We start from the raw sequence: 14,758 nt of genomic DNA on the forward strand, positions 1-14,758 counted from the left end.
CGGGTACCCAAAGGGAGGTGTTTTCTCTAAAAGGGTTGAGAAGTGCAGTCTTGTATCACAGAGAATGATTTGTATATTGAAACGTCATCGGGTTCTAGATTTCAACATCAGAAGATTGGTTTTTCGTGCAGTTACTACTAAAGTCAAAGACAGTGATGCATCATCATCATGTATAGTTGTATTTATTTATTTAATTTTGTTTGTTTTATCTATGGAGAAAAGGCAACATCAGAAAATCCAAAAAAAAAAAAAAAAAAAAATGCAAATTATGTTATGTTTATTTATTTAAAGATTGTAAATAACATGATGCACCACATTACTACAAGAGAATCATGGATCAAGAATTGAGTACAACTTCGAAGATTCTTACGTTATCTAATCGGAGAATTATTTGGACGATTTAGTTATCTACATCCGATGGGGAGACTTTATCAGATCATCAGATATAGAGAACTTAAATCATTCAGTTCACATCACATTTGGTGGACTTTACATCTTTTGTCTGTGGTATGGGATTGTACCAATTGACCTGGATAGAGGGGATATCTTCTGGAGGATATCTTAGCGTTCCATCACTCAAATATATATATATCACTTCCATCCATCCAACATCGTACATCATACTATTTCCGTTTAAGTATGGGGTTTATAGCGGCCGGTATGCGCCTTAACAAAGTATGCAATAAATTTGAGACAAACAATACTCTCTGAAACGAAAAGTGTAAGTTTAAGGTAGAAGCTCATGGCTGACAGGGTTGCTAGAAACATCGTGAGATGGTTCTGTCCAATCAAATTGAAAGTACATTGATGTGATAAGAGGACCGCGTCAACATGTTGTGCTCAATTGTTCAACCTGAAACATCGTGCTATCTCAAATGAGGACTGACTTTGTGATCAAAATCTAACATTGAAAAATGTTAATGTAATTAATATAACGTGATCATCGAAGTTTAAGGTGAAAGTTGGTAAACGTTTACTGATATATTTGAAAGTTGTTCTGTATATGCTTTATCAAGTAAGTTAATGATTGAATTGTGGGATAACATGTCAATAAGGTTCAGTTCTGATCCCCGAATTAAGAGATTAAATCAATGAGATATGTCAACTCAGAAAAAGATGTGTTATGCCCCTTGCAGTGTGATTCATGATAAGCAGTATTACCTGTTCCTATGCTGATAACATCATATACTCTTCTTATGCTATTGTTTAATGAAACTGATGTTAGAAGTTGATTTATTGCAGATCTAAAAGGTTAAATGTTACTGAATATGTATGTTATAATATTGCTAATCATGACACACTGGATCTTGTACAGTAGTTTGCTTTGTGAATTTGCATATGCTTTCTTATCTGAAAAATCCAAAATCATTTGCATTCATAAGATTAGTTGCATGTGCATTTCTGTTTATGTATTAAGCCAAGTAACTCAGTTCTCGAAAAGGTTTACTGTGAAAGGAATCCTATGTTTTTCGTTAAAGTTGAAAATAAGTTGTTTAGAGCTTAAAGGAATAAAGCGTGTTTGTTTTTATACTATGGAGATCAGTCACAGGGGGAGTGAATGTGAAAAAGGAGGTAAAGTTTGTGTATGAAAAGTGTTAAGATTTTAAATTTTTCAAGGCCAAGACCACCGGCCGACAGTATTTACCCTCTGCCGAAGGACTCTGACACTCGATCGAGTGTCTGGACCATCGGGCCGAAGGATTAGACCATCAGCCGATGGTCACTGACAGAGTATAAAAAGACCCAAATTCGATCGGGTCAGTCACTTGGTGCAATTTGAGAGTTTTTACCTTCAATTTTCAAGTGAAAGCAATAGGAGTTTTCGTCCGTGTGTTTTGTGCAACTTTTCACTGTGATTCTAGCGCCATCAACAAGGTATAATAACTCGATCTCAGTTGTTAGTTTTGATTGATTTTAGGTTTTGAAAAAGTGAATAGATTTTGGCTTAATTCGTTGATATTTAAGTAATCTTGTTTGAAATGCTTGATATATTCTAGTTAAACGGACTTGTCTGATCTTGATTTACTGGTTTTTAATTGAAATAACATCGATTTGTTAAAAAAGTGCATTAGAATTGGGGACAGATCTGATGAACTACCTCCGGCCGAAGGTCTCTGACCCTCGACCGATGGTGTCTTACACTCGGCCGTATGTCTCTACACTCGGCCGTAGATCCCCAAGTTGATCAGTTGTTAGATTTTTGGTGGTATGTTTAGACCAACTGCCGTAGGTCTAGACCATCGGACCGATGGTCTAGTCCATCGACCGATGGTCACTTAATTGGACCGATGGTGGGTTTTTATGTTTAATCTGAATGAATTTTAGGTCTCTGATAATCTTTGTTATACCTATCTAATGCTAGTGCTTGTAGTCTGTATTAGAATGTCAGGTGGTTCCTTTGTTGGGCAATGGATGTTTAACATCGACCGTAGGAGAATTCTAGCTAGTGGACGACCCATCTTAGTGGACCAAAAGGTCATTGCGACTCGACAGACCTATAGCCTTTGGGAACAAATTGGATGTCAAGCATTCTTAGACATTGGGGATTACTTTTGTCCTGATTTGTTGTGGGAATTTTATGCCAATGTTGCTTTAGAAGATAGCAAGAAGAAATTTTTCCACTCAGGCTTATTTGACCAACAGTATAAGTGGAACATGGAGGAATTCTCAAACCTATTGAATGTTCCTTTCACTGGGGTTAAAATAGTATATCCTAGCAAAGATCTACGAAAGATTCCCAACAGATTCAAACTGTCTGACATAATTGCAAGGTTATTTAAGCCAGGGAAAGTAGTTAATACTGGTAGGGTTGAAATTAGTGATGACGAGGTGTCACAACAACATGAGATACAATTGAGAATAATCAAAAGTAATGTGACCTTTAGGAGAGAAGGAGATAATCTGTTGTCTGGTACTGAAGCTATGTTTTTGTATTGCCTGCTAGAGGGTATTCAAGTGAATATGGGCCACTTTCTCATTCATGTGATGAAAGATTTTCTTGAGATGGAAGAACCATTTCCTTATACAGCCTTATTGCATAATTTGTTTGAGAAACTTGGTGTGGTTCAATATGAGGAAAAGGTAGTGCCAGAGAATCCCATTGTGGGATAAGTGATTCTAAGTTTATATTTCTGTGTTTGTTTTGGTTATTATGTATTTTCAGCTTGGTATGTAATTTGATTATGCTAGCCTGTTAGCATTGATACACTGTTCTATGTCTGTAATAATCTTACTTCGGACATGTAATTGTGATCTTGATCTTATGGACTAAATGATGTAATATATTCTGTGATGATCATACCGTGATATCTAATAAGTCATGAATATATAATGTTGATTTGAAATTGTGTTTGCAGTTATTTTCATAATGTCAGGTGTTCAAGCTGATCCAGAAAACGTTGCACATGAATCCGATACTGAGTCATCAGGGGGTCCGCTATCTATTGATCTTCCAGGGTTGAAAGCTAACAGTGGTTCCAATCTCACTGCGTGTCTAAATGAGAAAGGTCCTAATGCTGGTAAATACAAGGGCGTAATCGAGTTTCTGAAATGTTCAAGAGTATTTGTAGCTATCTCTATGCCCTGTACGGCATATTACTCACATCAAAGAGAGTTCTGGGAACATGCAAGGATTAAGACTGTAGATGACAGGAAGGTTATAGTAAGTACTGTTTATGGTCGGGAGATTAAGATTTCTGAAGATACGATTCGAAACACTTTCTTGTTCGAGGATGATGAGAATATGCCGAAGAAGTTGTCAAAGACAAAGATTACTGGATGTGTGTTAAGGTGTAAATATACTGGTGATATCACGAGAGCAGTGATTAAAAGAAGTGGATTCACTCCACCGTATAGATATTTGTCGCTTGTTGTGCTGAGGTGTTTAAGTCCATTACAAGGAAGATTTGATGAGTTGAGTGAAATCTATCAGGGAATGTTTGCTGCTTTGGTTTTGAAGGCTGATTTCAATTTCTCGGGAGTTATCTTTGATTTGTTGGTGGAGAATGTGAGCAGCAAGTTATATTTGATTTATCCGAGGTTCTTACAAATTATGATCAACCGTCAATCTGTTGATTTTCCAGGATTGAAGAAAGATGTCATTGATTTGAAGCATATGATAGATCTTTCTTTCAATCGACTGAATCAGAAGAAGAGTGCTGATGATAGCAAGCTAGTTTGTCATCTTGCGAGAGAAAACTATCAGTGTCCTCCAGGAAAGAAATAGAGAAATGAGACTAGTGTTTCTGATAGGGAGCCTGATTTTGAGGTGGCTAATAGCGATGAGGAAGTGGATCAACTGATAAATACTCAAACTGTTGATGGATCTGGTACGGGTGCGTTAGTTGATGAGACAGGAGATGTTCGTCCTGATGTTTTTTTTGATGATGTTTCTAGGGGGATCAAAAAGGAGAATGGTTGAAGATGAGAGTTCTCAGGTCTCAACAAAGCTGAAATTGAAAAGGAGGTTCAAGCTGGTTTATAAAGATGCTGGTGGATCATCAGCTGGAACTCAACCGGTGACACTGACACCGCAGACTCAAGGACAACAAACTTCACAACAGCAACGTCCATCAACACAATAGTCACCACCTGTGGTTCAACAAGTCTCCCAAGAGACTGTTTCTACTCCTACTCCGGAAGCTCCGACTCATGTTGGAACTGAAGGAGGTGTTAGTTCCTCAACTCTTCGTACTTTGAATGATTTATATGTTCAAGCTATGGCTGATAACTTGAGAATGAGAAAGGAAATGGATGAAAAGGTTGAGCAGCTGAAGGAGGAGAATCGTGTTAAGACTGAGGATGTTACACGGTTATCGTTGTAAGTTGACCTGTTGCAAAGGAAAGTTGGTGATCAGTCATTGTTATTGACTGATGTGAAAAGAGAAGCTTTACAAGCTAAGGAGCTGGCTGCATCAGCTCTTACTAAGGTGACTGCGTGAGAAGAGAAGTTTGATCTGGTTGAGATGCCTGAGGATGAGACTGATAACAGAATGGTGGAGGCTCCTGGTTCCTCCAAAGCTACAGCACTGTCAGTAATTCCTCTTAAAATTGATTATAGTTTTAGTGATTTCTTTTCTAAACAGGATGAACTTAAGCATTCTGTTGTTTATGATGATTTAAAAGAGGGAGAGATCCCTCACAACTTCACTAGAGCTGAGCTGGACGAGCTGGTGCGTCTAGAGCAAGAAGAAGCTAAAGCTGCTGACGCACAGTCCGATGATCCTCCATCTGAGGATGACTCTTTTGGCCCTGAGGTTACATAGGGTTTTAGCGATAGAGATGTAGATGATTTAGTTGAGGATGTTACTCATGAAGATTTTCCTACATATCAAAATGATAAGAATGAAGATCTTCCTGGTTTTGATGAATTGTTTAAGGCTGATGATGAGATTTTGAATAGAAGGTGTAAAGAGAAGGAGAGAACTGAAGTTTTGCCTGAAGGTTTCTTGCCTGTTAAATATAATGATAAATCAGTTGAGAAGTTGGAAGCTGATTGGAGAGATATCTTGAGGATTAGAAAGTATTGTGAGAAACCGAAGCTTGAGCCGAAGTATTTGAAGATGATTAATCTGAGAAAGAGTGCGAAAGGGAGAATTCTAGCATGGGATTATATTGAAGAATTCAACATGTTTGCAGTTAAACGAGAATTTGGTGTTGATTATTTTAAACATGGACACGAATTCAAGTCACTGCCGTATTTTGAGCTAATGCAGATTGCCAGGTTAAGGATGTTGTATTGTGGAATGAACGATCGATCTTCGTTACTGGTGAAGAAGATTCGAATTGCATTTAATTCAAAGAATTGGGAAGGTTTTAGGCCACAGTTTCCTAGGATCAGTTACAAAGTTAATCCTAGAACTGGTGAATCTCGAAGAATTGTAAAGTACAAGCGGGCAAAGACTATGAAGAAGGTACCATTGAGGAAATTACCGCAAAATTGGAGTCAGAGATTCAGATGGTGGTTTTATGATGATTGTTCTGAAGAAGCTGTGATTGTTTTGGATAAGATGAAAGAGGATGATATTGAGTGCATTCGTGTGTTGGATCCGATTTGGTTAAGAAACTGTACCGAGGCTGATATTTTCACATTGTATTATAACCGTATGCTTTATCGACGAGAGAACAAGGTGCAGGCTGAACAGTATGTCAAAGTAACTAAACTGTGCTACTTGAATAACATGGTAATCGATCCGTACGAATGAATTGAATGACGACTGAAGACTTTTGATATAGAACTAGGTCTTAGGGGGAGTTTGTTGGTGCATAATCCCAAGTTTTATTATGTAATATGTTCTATTCGTATTATGTTTACTATTTCAGTCATGTAAGGATATCGTCATTAATACATTGTGGTTGATTTGATCAATGTGATGACGTAAAATGGTTCGAGCTGTTTGGTTGGCAGCTCAGACCATCGACCGATGGTAGAGACCATCGGTCGAGGGACTATCACCATCGGCCGTAGGTCAGAGACCACCGGCCGATGGTCGCTGTAACTATATATAAATACGGGTGTTGGGTTACATTGTTAGGTTACACACCCTATACCCTCTAGCCGTCGTTATTCGCTGTTACTATTGTCCCAGACCATACCCAACCGAATACAATCATCTAGGCGTCGATTCTATCAATATTTTATTGGTTAGATTGATCCCAAAGTGAAACTCGTATTCGATTCTTCCTAGTTTATTGTTTTCCGCCCTTAATCTAGGTGTAACGTTTGATCTAAGGTCCTAGATCGTCTACAACAAAAAAATAACACAACGGTTATAAATATCAGAAACTGATACTGCCTAACACAACGGATATCCCACGGTTTGAAGATTGGTTCGATTTAATGATATGGTTTGATGGTTTGAGAGCTACAGTAGCGTCAAAGACGAGATTGTTTACGATACTTGCATCCACTGTTTGGCATTAATGGAGATACATGAATGGCGTTTTATTTAACCCCCGGACATTGGAGAAAAACGCTCTTTTCGATTCTATTTGTTTGTTTGCTTGCATTTAGTTGGTTAAATTCTAGAGGAAAAAGTTATGTAAATTGGAATTCTTGGCAACGAAAGCCATTGTAACTTGTAACTTTTATTTCTGCCTAGTTGCTCGCTAGGTAGTTTATTGTTTAATAAAATTGTGGCTGTTCCAAAAAAAAAAAAAAAAAAAAAATCACATGCAGTTTGCATTTTTTGGCTAAAAAGTACAGTAACTGCCCGTAATATCACATGCACAGTTGTAAATATTCTTATAATATATACATTGATTGATGGTTATCTGATACACATAATAACGAACTATATATTTATAAACGTGCATACACACAACTTAACGTACATATGCAAAACACGTACATATAAAAGGCAAGAAACACGTATAGCAAAATATGGTTTCTAAGGATTGTATGTCTCTGATCCAGACGATGTCGCTTCTAATAAGAGCAATTATATTTCGAGAGCGTTAATTTGCGTGTGTGTAATTGTATAAATAGTTATTCGTTTCTGATTAATTTTGAGAGTTGACATAATAAGATGACAAGGTGAGGAGGAAAAGTGTGTTTCAACACTGTGAAGAAACGTAATTTGTATTTTTAGACCTAGCTACATATTTAGGCATAAATTTCATGCGTAATAGTGTCATTACTCGAATTGAAAGTACTTCCACATCAAATAATTGAGCCTGGCCACATGACTTCTTCGAACAAATTTGATCAAGGCAAACCCGAGATTTAGTATATTAGATATATTTTTGGAACAAGTGAGATTTTTTTTTTTTTCTCACTGGGTTCAAGATATCTTATTTAATAATAGATGTTAGTCATGTTTTGGAACCTCAATATTGTTTTCGGAGTATTACTTGTCCATTTGTGTTTAATTAAAGTGTATTTAAAGTCAGCTATTTGTTCATTGATTACTTGATTTATTAATTATTTAATTAATAGTTGGTTATTTAAGTTTGTTTTAAAACTTAATTGTTGCATAAGGTACAGAAAAAGTCTTTTAATGTATTACGAATATCTTTATATTTTTAATCTAGTAGGTTACGAAAGTTATGATCATTCTTTATAACGTACGTGTGTAATATCTATATCTAAATGAATTTACTAACGACATCTTTAAAAGCCGTCGTTAAGAGTTAAGAGGCATAAATAATTTGTTCATGACAATTACGTTTGACTTTAATGTAACCGTTGTTACATTGTACAAACTTTTTATGCACATTAATGACAGTTCTAAAGGCTCTTCTAGCATTTTCCATATCTATATTATATATATACATATATACATATTAATTTAGTAGAGTTGAAACTTCAAATAAAATTGATCCCTTCGTCCCATTATAAGTGTTCTGTTTAATTTTTTATAGTCTTACTTTTAAAATTTTGACATTAAATATTTTTATATGTGTTATGTAGTACTTGATAAAACTTATATGAATGTATTCGGTTTTAAAATATCTGTTTATTGATATAAGTTTTATTATTACCCTACTACAAAAAATGGGAAAAGAAACCTCTTTTAAGGGCTTTAGGAACCTGTTTTAAAACAGGTTCCTATAAGTAGGGGTTCCTAAAGTGTAGAACCAACCGGTTTCTTTGGTATTCGTATAGAAACCGGTTTTCTTAAAAAAGAGGTTCCTATTCTGGACATAAGGAACCTCTTTTTAGCTAAAACCGGTTTCTATTATGTATATTTGGAACCTCTTTTATGTTAAAAACCGGTTTCGAATATAATTTTGTTTTGAAAAAAATAGCGTAAAAATTGTTTCTCCTATGACCTGCAGTTTACTATGCAGATGGAGAACTTCAGAGCTAGAAAAAATATACCAATTCAACTTCGATACTCATTCAAAATAGCAAATGTATCACTTAATATATATTTAGTAAATAAATTACAACCTAGTTATGATTGCGTTCACATATTAGATCTTTCACTGACAACACAAATTTAGGCAACATAAAGTTTTAACATCCAAAAAATAATGGCAAAATAAGAATAACTAAAGAATGGTGTAACAATTTACATATTTTTAGTTACTTATCTTTTTTGAAGATAAAATATACGAATGCCATAGCTTTCTGCAAGACTATTTATTAAATGCAAAGCTTTCTATCATATAGGTTTATTTTTACGTTGATGCCATAGCTTGATTTTTATGTTGATGATTTTGGTGAATAATCAAGTGAGTGTTAATTAAGAGGTAAAATGGGTGTTCAATGGTAGTGAGTGGTGGAGGGAAATGGTAGAGTCAAAAGTGAGTGTTTTGGTGAATATGTGAGAGGTAGAAGTAGAGGGAGATGTGGATTTGAATGGAATTTTCGTTCCCGCTAAAGTGTTATCGAAATTTTAAAAAGTTTTAAGAGGTAGAAACTGGTTTTAACTAAAAAGAGGTTCCTAAAGTTTACAAAAGAGACCGGTTTGTTAATAAAAGGGTTTTAAAAGATTAAAACCTCTTTTTGTTCAAAAACAGGTTCCTAAAGTCTACCAAAGGAACCGGTTTTGTTCTCTAACATTAAAACCGATTTCTATACACTTTAGAAACCTCTTTTTATGTCATTCTTCAAAAATAGGTTTCTTATAAGGGTTTCTATTCTCATTTGTGTACTAGTGTTAAATATTATATAATATAAATAAAAATATTGAAAATTAAAATTATAGAAAAAGAGTTTGAATAGTCAAACAAAATACTTATTATGAGACCTAAAGAGTAATTGTTCATTTACCAATTAAGAGTTAAGAGTTTTAATTCAACTCTTAAAAGAACGGACCTCTAAAAGGATTACAAATAAGATAATCAATAATAAAAGTTATATATATATATATATATATATATATATATATATATATATATATATATATATATATATATATATATATATATTGGTAGGATCAAGAGGGAAGTAACCAATCGGGGGAAGCGGGGGGAAGCAAATTTTTTTTTTTTCGATTTTTGAAAAAACTTTGTTCACGAACATTATAGATTGGATGAAAATATGAACATTTAATAAAGACACTTTGTGATAAATATTTTTATTTTGACGGAAAAACGCTCGAAGAATTAATATATAACAATTATCGTGTTTTTCGAGCGTATGTTGAGGTTTTAGATATTAGGGATTAGATATTAGGGTTTATAGGGTTTAGATATTAGGGTTTAGAAATCTAGGGTTTAGGGTTTAGATTTAGGATTTAGATTGAGTTTTTAACACGAACGGTTTATGGTTTAGGGTTTGGTGTTTTGGGTTTATTTTCATAAACTCAAAACACCAAACCCTAAACCCTAAACTCTAAATCGGGATAAATTTTACTTCACAAAACATGAAGAAAAAAAAACGTTCACATTCTTCACGAACAATATTATCTTTAATACTATTTTTGTCGATCGTTTTCTCGCCAAAATAATAACATTCATCACGAAGTGTCTTTTTGAAATGTTCATATTTTCGTGTGATCTTGATCCCTGAAAAAAAAAATTCCAAAAAAACGAAGAAAAAAAATTTTTTGCTTCCCCCGCTTCCCCCTGATTGGTTATTTCCTCGTTGATCATGCCCATATATATATATATATATATATATATATATATATATATATATATATATATATATATATATATATATATATATATATATATTGGCAGGATCAAGAGGAAAGTAACCAATCGGGGGAAAGCGGGGGGAAACAAAAACTTTTTTTTTTCGTTTTTTGAAAAAACTTTGTTCATGAACATTATAGATGGGATGAAAATATGAACATTTAATAAAGACACTTTGTGATAAATATTTTTATTTTAGCGGGAAAACGCTCAAAGAAGTAATATATAACAATTATCGTGTTTTTCGAGCGTATGTTGAGGTTTTAGCTATTAGGGTTTAGATATTAGGGTTTAAATATTAGGGTTTATAGGGTTTAGATATTAGGGTTTAGAAATTTAGGGTTTAGGGTTTAGATTTATGGTTTAGATTTAGGATTTAGATTCAGTTTTTAACACGAACGGTTTAGAGTTTTGGGTTTAGGGTTTGGTATTTTGGGTTTATGGAATAAACTCAAAACACCAAACCCTAAACTCTAAACTCAAAATCGGGCTAAATTTTACTTCACAAAATATGAAGAAAAAAAAACGTTCACATTCTTCACGAACAATATTATCTTGAATGTTATTTTTGTCGATCGTTTTTCCGCCTAAATAATAACATTCATCACGAAGTGTCTTTTCTAAATGTTCATATTTTCGTGTGATCTTGATGCCGGAAAAAAAAATTCCAAAAAAAAACGAAAAAAAAAAAATTGTTGCTGCCCCCGCTTCCTCCCGATTGGTTAGTTCCCCATTGATCCTGCTCATATATATATATATATATATATATATATATATATATATATATATATATATATATAGTCAACCACTTTCCCCTGATCTGTATACCGGTCAAGGAGGCACTGGCCGGTTGCCCTTGCTGTTAATTTTAATCACGTTGACCTTCATTTTAAAACTACAAGAATGGCACACTACATGCATATTGTTCTTATGTATTTTATATTATATATACACACACGTACGTAAATATTACAGTACTAATATAATGTGACAATTAAATATAGTAATTATATAATGACTAGATATAAAACATGTGTTGTTTTTTTTTTATAACAAAATACGAAGTCTGCCACTTTTTGACGATTTAAAACGAAATTAAAACGAATATTGACCCGGCATGTCTATATATGTAGCATACCATGAATATACTACTCCAGATGCCTAACTAATTGTGTGCAAGAAAGGTACTCTTTTAGTCTTGATCAATTACGATATTAGTTCCTAATTTCAAGTATATATCTAATATCATATATACAATGATTTGCGAAATAATTTTTCTACAAAGTAGCAAGTGATACCATAATATATATTATATATATTATAGTAGAAAAAAGGTTATATCTGTATTTGTATTTACTCAAAGGTGCTTCTTTTTTACTGTACATTCAAGTTACATTTTGACTTTTTTCCGTCCCATGCAACCCTTTCCTTTTCCCAATTTCCAATTCTATATATAATTGATCACATACCTCACCACCTTACTTTCTCAACAAGCTAGATTTCAAATATGTTAATCTCTTCTTTCAAATTAAAAACTTATAACGCTCTAATGGCATATAACTTTCTTCTATTTTTCTTAGTTTTCATAATTACACCAGTTTCATCAGGAAGACCGTTACTAAACACTTCATTACCATCACTTCCATTTCAATTCCCAGAAACTAATAATCTATGTAAAGATACCTATTGCATCAAAACAGCCTCTACCGATTACGGTAGACTCGTTCAAGAGATCCCTTTCGGTGTTCTTCAACCATCGTCGGTTTCGGATATTGTCAAACTTGTAAAATCATCTTACGACTCTCCTATTCCGTTCACTATTGCCACCCGTGGAAATGGCCATTCGGTTAGGGGACAAGCTATGGCTAAAGATGGAGTGGTGATCGATATGGCAGCTTTAAGGACTGTCAATGTAATAAATGGAATTAGGGTTAATGGGAACTCTTCTTCAGGGTTTTATGCAGATGTTGGGGGTGAGCAACTATGGATCGATGTGTTGCAAACCTCACTTCTGCATGGACTTGCACCCGTATCGTGGACAGATTACTTGTACCTTACCGTTGGTGGTACACTCAGTAATGCTGGAATTAGTGGACAAACATCTTTTCATGGTCCTCAGATTAGCAATGTTCTTGAAATGGATGTCATTACTGGTATGATCATCATATGAATTTGATTTCATATCTAATGTACATGTGTATGTATATGTATGTTTGAATTATTTAATTGAAGTTGCTAATTTTGTTTTAAATTTTTTTAGGAAAAGGAGAATTGGTGACTTGTTCCAAGGACATTAACCCTGATCTGTTTTATGCTGTTCTTGGAGGTCTTGGACAGTTTGGGATCATAACTAGGGCAAGAATTGTTCTAAATAAAGCACCAACTAGAGTAAGATTGCATGTCTCTTTCATGAGATTAATTTGGGTTACATGCATGTAGGGCTGGTCCTGAATTAATTCTACTATACCCCGTATGCACCTGACGATACAATTTAAAAATTTATGATGCCCTATCGATTATTGTTGCCTGAGCCGCCGAACACGAAGTTTGATACTAAGGCTTGCCCTGGATGTATGCATGCATGTGTGGATTGATCTGATCTATAGTAGTATTGTAACGTGTGTCATGAGAATTATATATTTGTTTCTTGACTAATTTTTGGTTGATGCACTGTATGTAGGTGAAATGGTTTCAAATAATTTATGAAGATTTTTCCAAATTTACGAAGGACCAAGAGCATTTGATCTCAATTAATGGGTTTGATTATGTGGAAGGCTCTTTGATAACAAAACAAAGTCCAGCAGGCAACTTTTTCTCACCAGCTGATGCATCCATGATAAATTCATTAGCATCTAACAAAGGAATTTTATACAGCTTAGAAGCAGTCAAATACTACGATGATCAAAGCCTAAACACCATTGATGAGGTTGGTTTAACTAGCTCTAGAATATTTCCTAAGAAATCAAAATGAAATCATATATAATTAACTATTATTGTTACTATCATTTTCGCAGGTGCTTCAAACGATATTTAATGAGTTGAGTTTCAACTCTGGATTCGTTTTCAGTAAAGATGCACCGATAGTTGATTTTTTGAATCGAGTAAGAGGTGAGGAAGTATATCTAGAATCGTTAGGATTATGGGATGTTCCTCATCCATGGTTAGTTCTCCTTGTGCCAAAATCTCGAATTATGGATTTCAATCAAGCTGTTCTTGTCAACATTATCCAAAAACAAAGTTTGAGTGCAGGACCATTCATTGTCTACCCATTCAACCGAAACAAGTAATTAGAGTACTTCACATTATTTATTTTATTATGTAATTATGTTTCAGCTCCCACATGTTTAAATATTTGTGCTAGCTAGTTACTAATTTGATTTGTTTCAGATGGGATGAACGAATGTCGGTAGTTATACCAGAGGATGAAGAAGATATGTTTTACGTGGTGAACTTATTAAACTCAGCTGGTGGCACTGTTGATCCTGCAGTAATTGACAAGCAAAACGACGATATTTTACAATATTGTCAACAAAATGGGATCAATGTCAAGGAATATCTACCACATTACACAAAAAAAGAAGAATGGATTAAGCATTTTGGCAAGAAATGGAACGTCTTTAAACAGAGGAAATATCAGTTTGATCCAAAAATGATACTGTCTCCTGGACATAGAATTTTTAATTTCGAGTAAACTTTTTTTATCTATAAATATACTTTTACATGGTATTGTGTTTATAATAAATATTTCTATGTATTTTTTTTTTTTTTTTTTGAAATGCAATTTTATTAAAAACTCGAAGATACAAGCGCCGATAGACCAAAATTGTAGACTAACAGCCTGAGACACTAAACCTAAAAAAAAAAAAAAAAAAAAAAAAAAAAAAAAAAAAAACTAAGCAATACAATTAGTTGCACAGCATGCAACCTAGAAACAGAACACGAACAAAATCAAACCTATAAAGCATAACGACTTCTATGACAACTTAAGGTAGCAACTTGGGTTTGAGATCCAAGTTAGCCATATCAAGTCCTCCTTTCTCGATCTATTAGAAATCCACTCGAAGGATTTAGTTTGTATCTCACTTAGAGCCATCGGGGTATTCCATTTTTTTCCTTGAAATACCATATTATTCCGATTTTTCCAAATTAGATACGCACTAATCCATCTAAT

At 34.1% G+C, this 14,758-nt stretch overlaps 1 protein-coding gene across 1 annotated transcript; it reads left to right on the plus strand.

The window, feature by feature from the left end:
• The first annotated feature begins 12,129 nt into the window (after positions 1 to 12,129).
• On the plus strand, positions 12,130 to 14,286 carry LOC139904349 (cytokinin dehydrogenase 2-like). Its single transcript, XM_071886288.1, has 5 exons — positions 12,130 to 12,740; positions 12,848 to 12,975; positions 13,268 to 13,513; positions 13,602 to 13,870; positions 13,975 to 14,286. Exons 1-5 carry the CDS (start codon positions 12,137 to 12,139, stop codon positions 14,276 to 14,278), a joined length of 1,551 nt encoding a protein of 516 aa, XP_071742389.1. The 5' UTR covers positions 12,130 to 12,136; the 3' UTR covers positions 14,279 to 14,286.
• The last annotated feature ends 472 nt before the right edge of the window (positions 14,287 to 14,758 follow it).

Source organism: Rutidosis leptorrhynchoides, chromosome 4, assembly GCF_046630445.1.
Source record: "Rutidosis leptorrhynchoides isolate AG116_Rl617_1_P2 chromosome 4, CSIRO_AGI_Rlap_v1, whole genome shotgun sequence".
Lineage (NCBI taxonomy): Eukaryota > Viridiplantae > Streptophyta > Magnoliopsida > Asterales > Asteraceae > Rutidosis > Rutidosis leptorrhynchoides.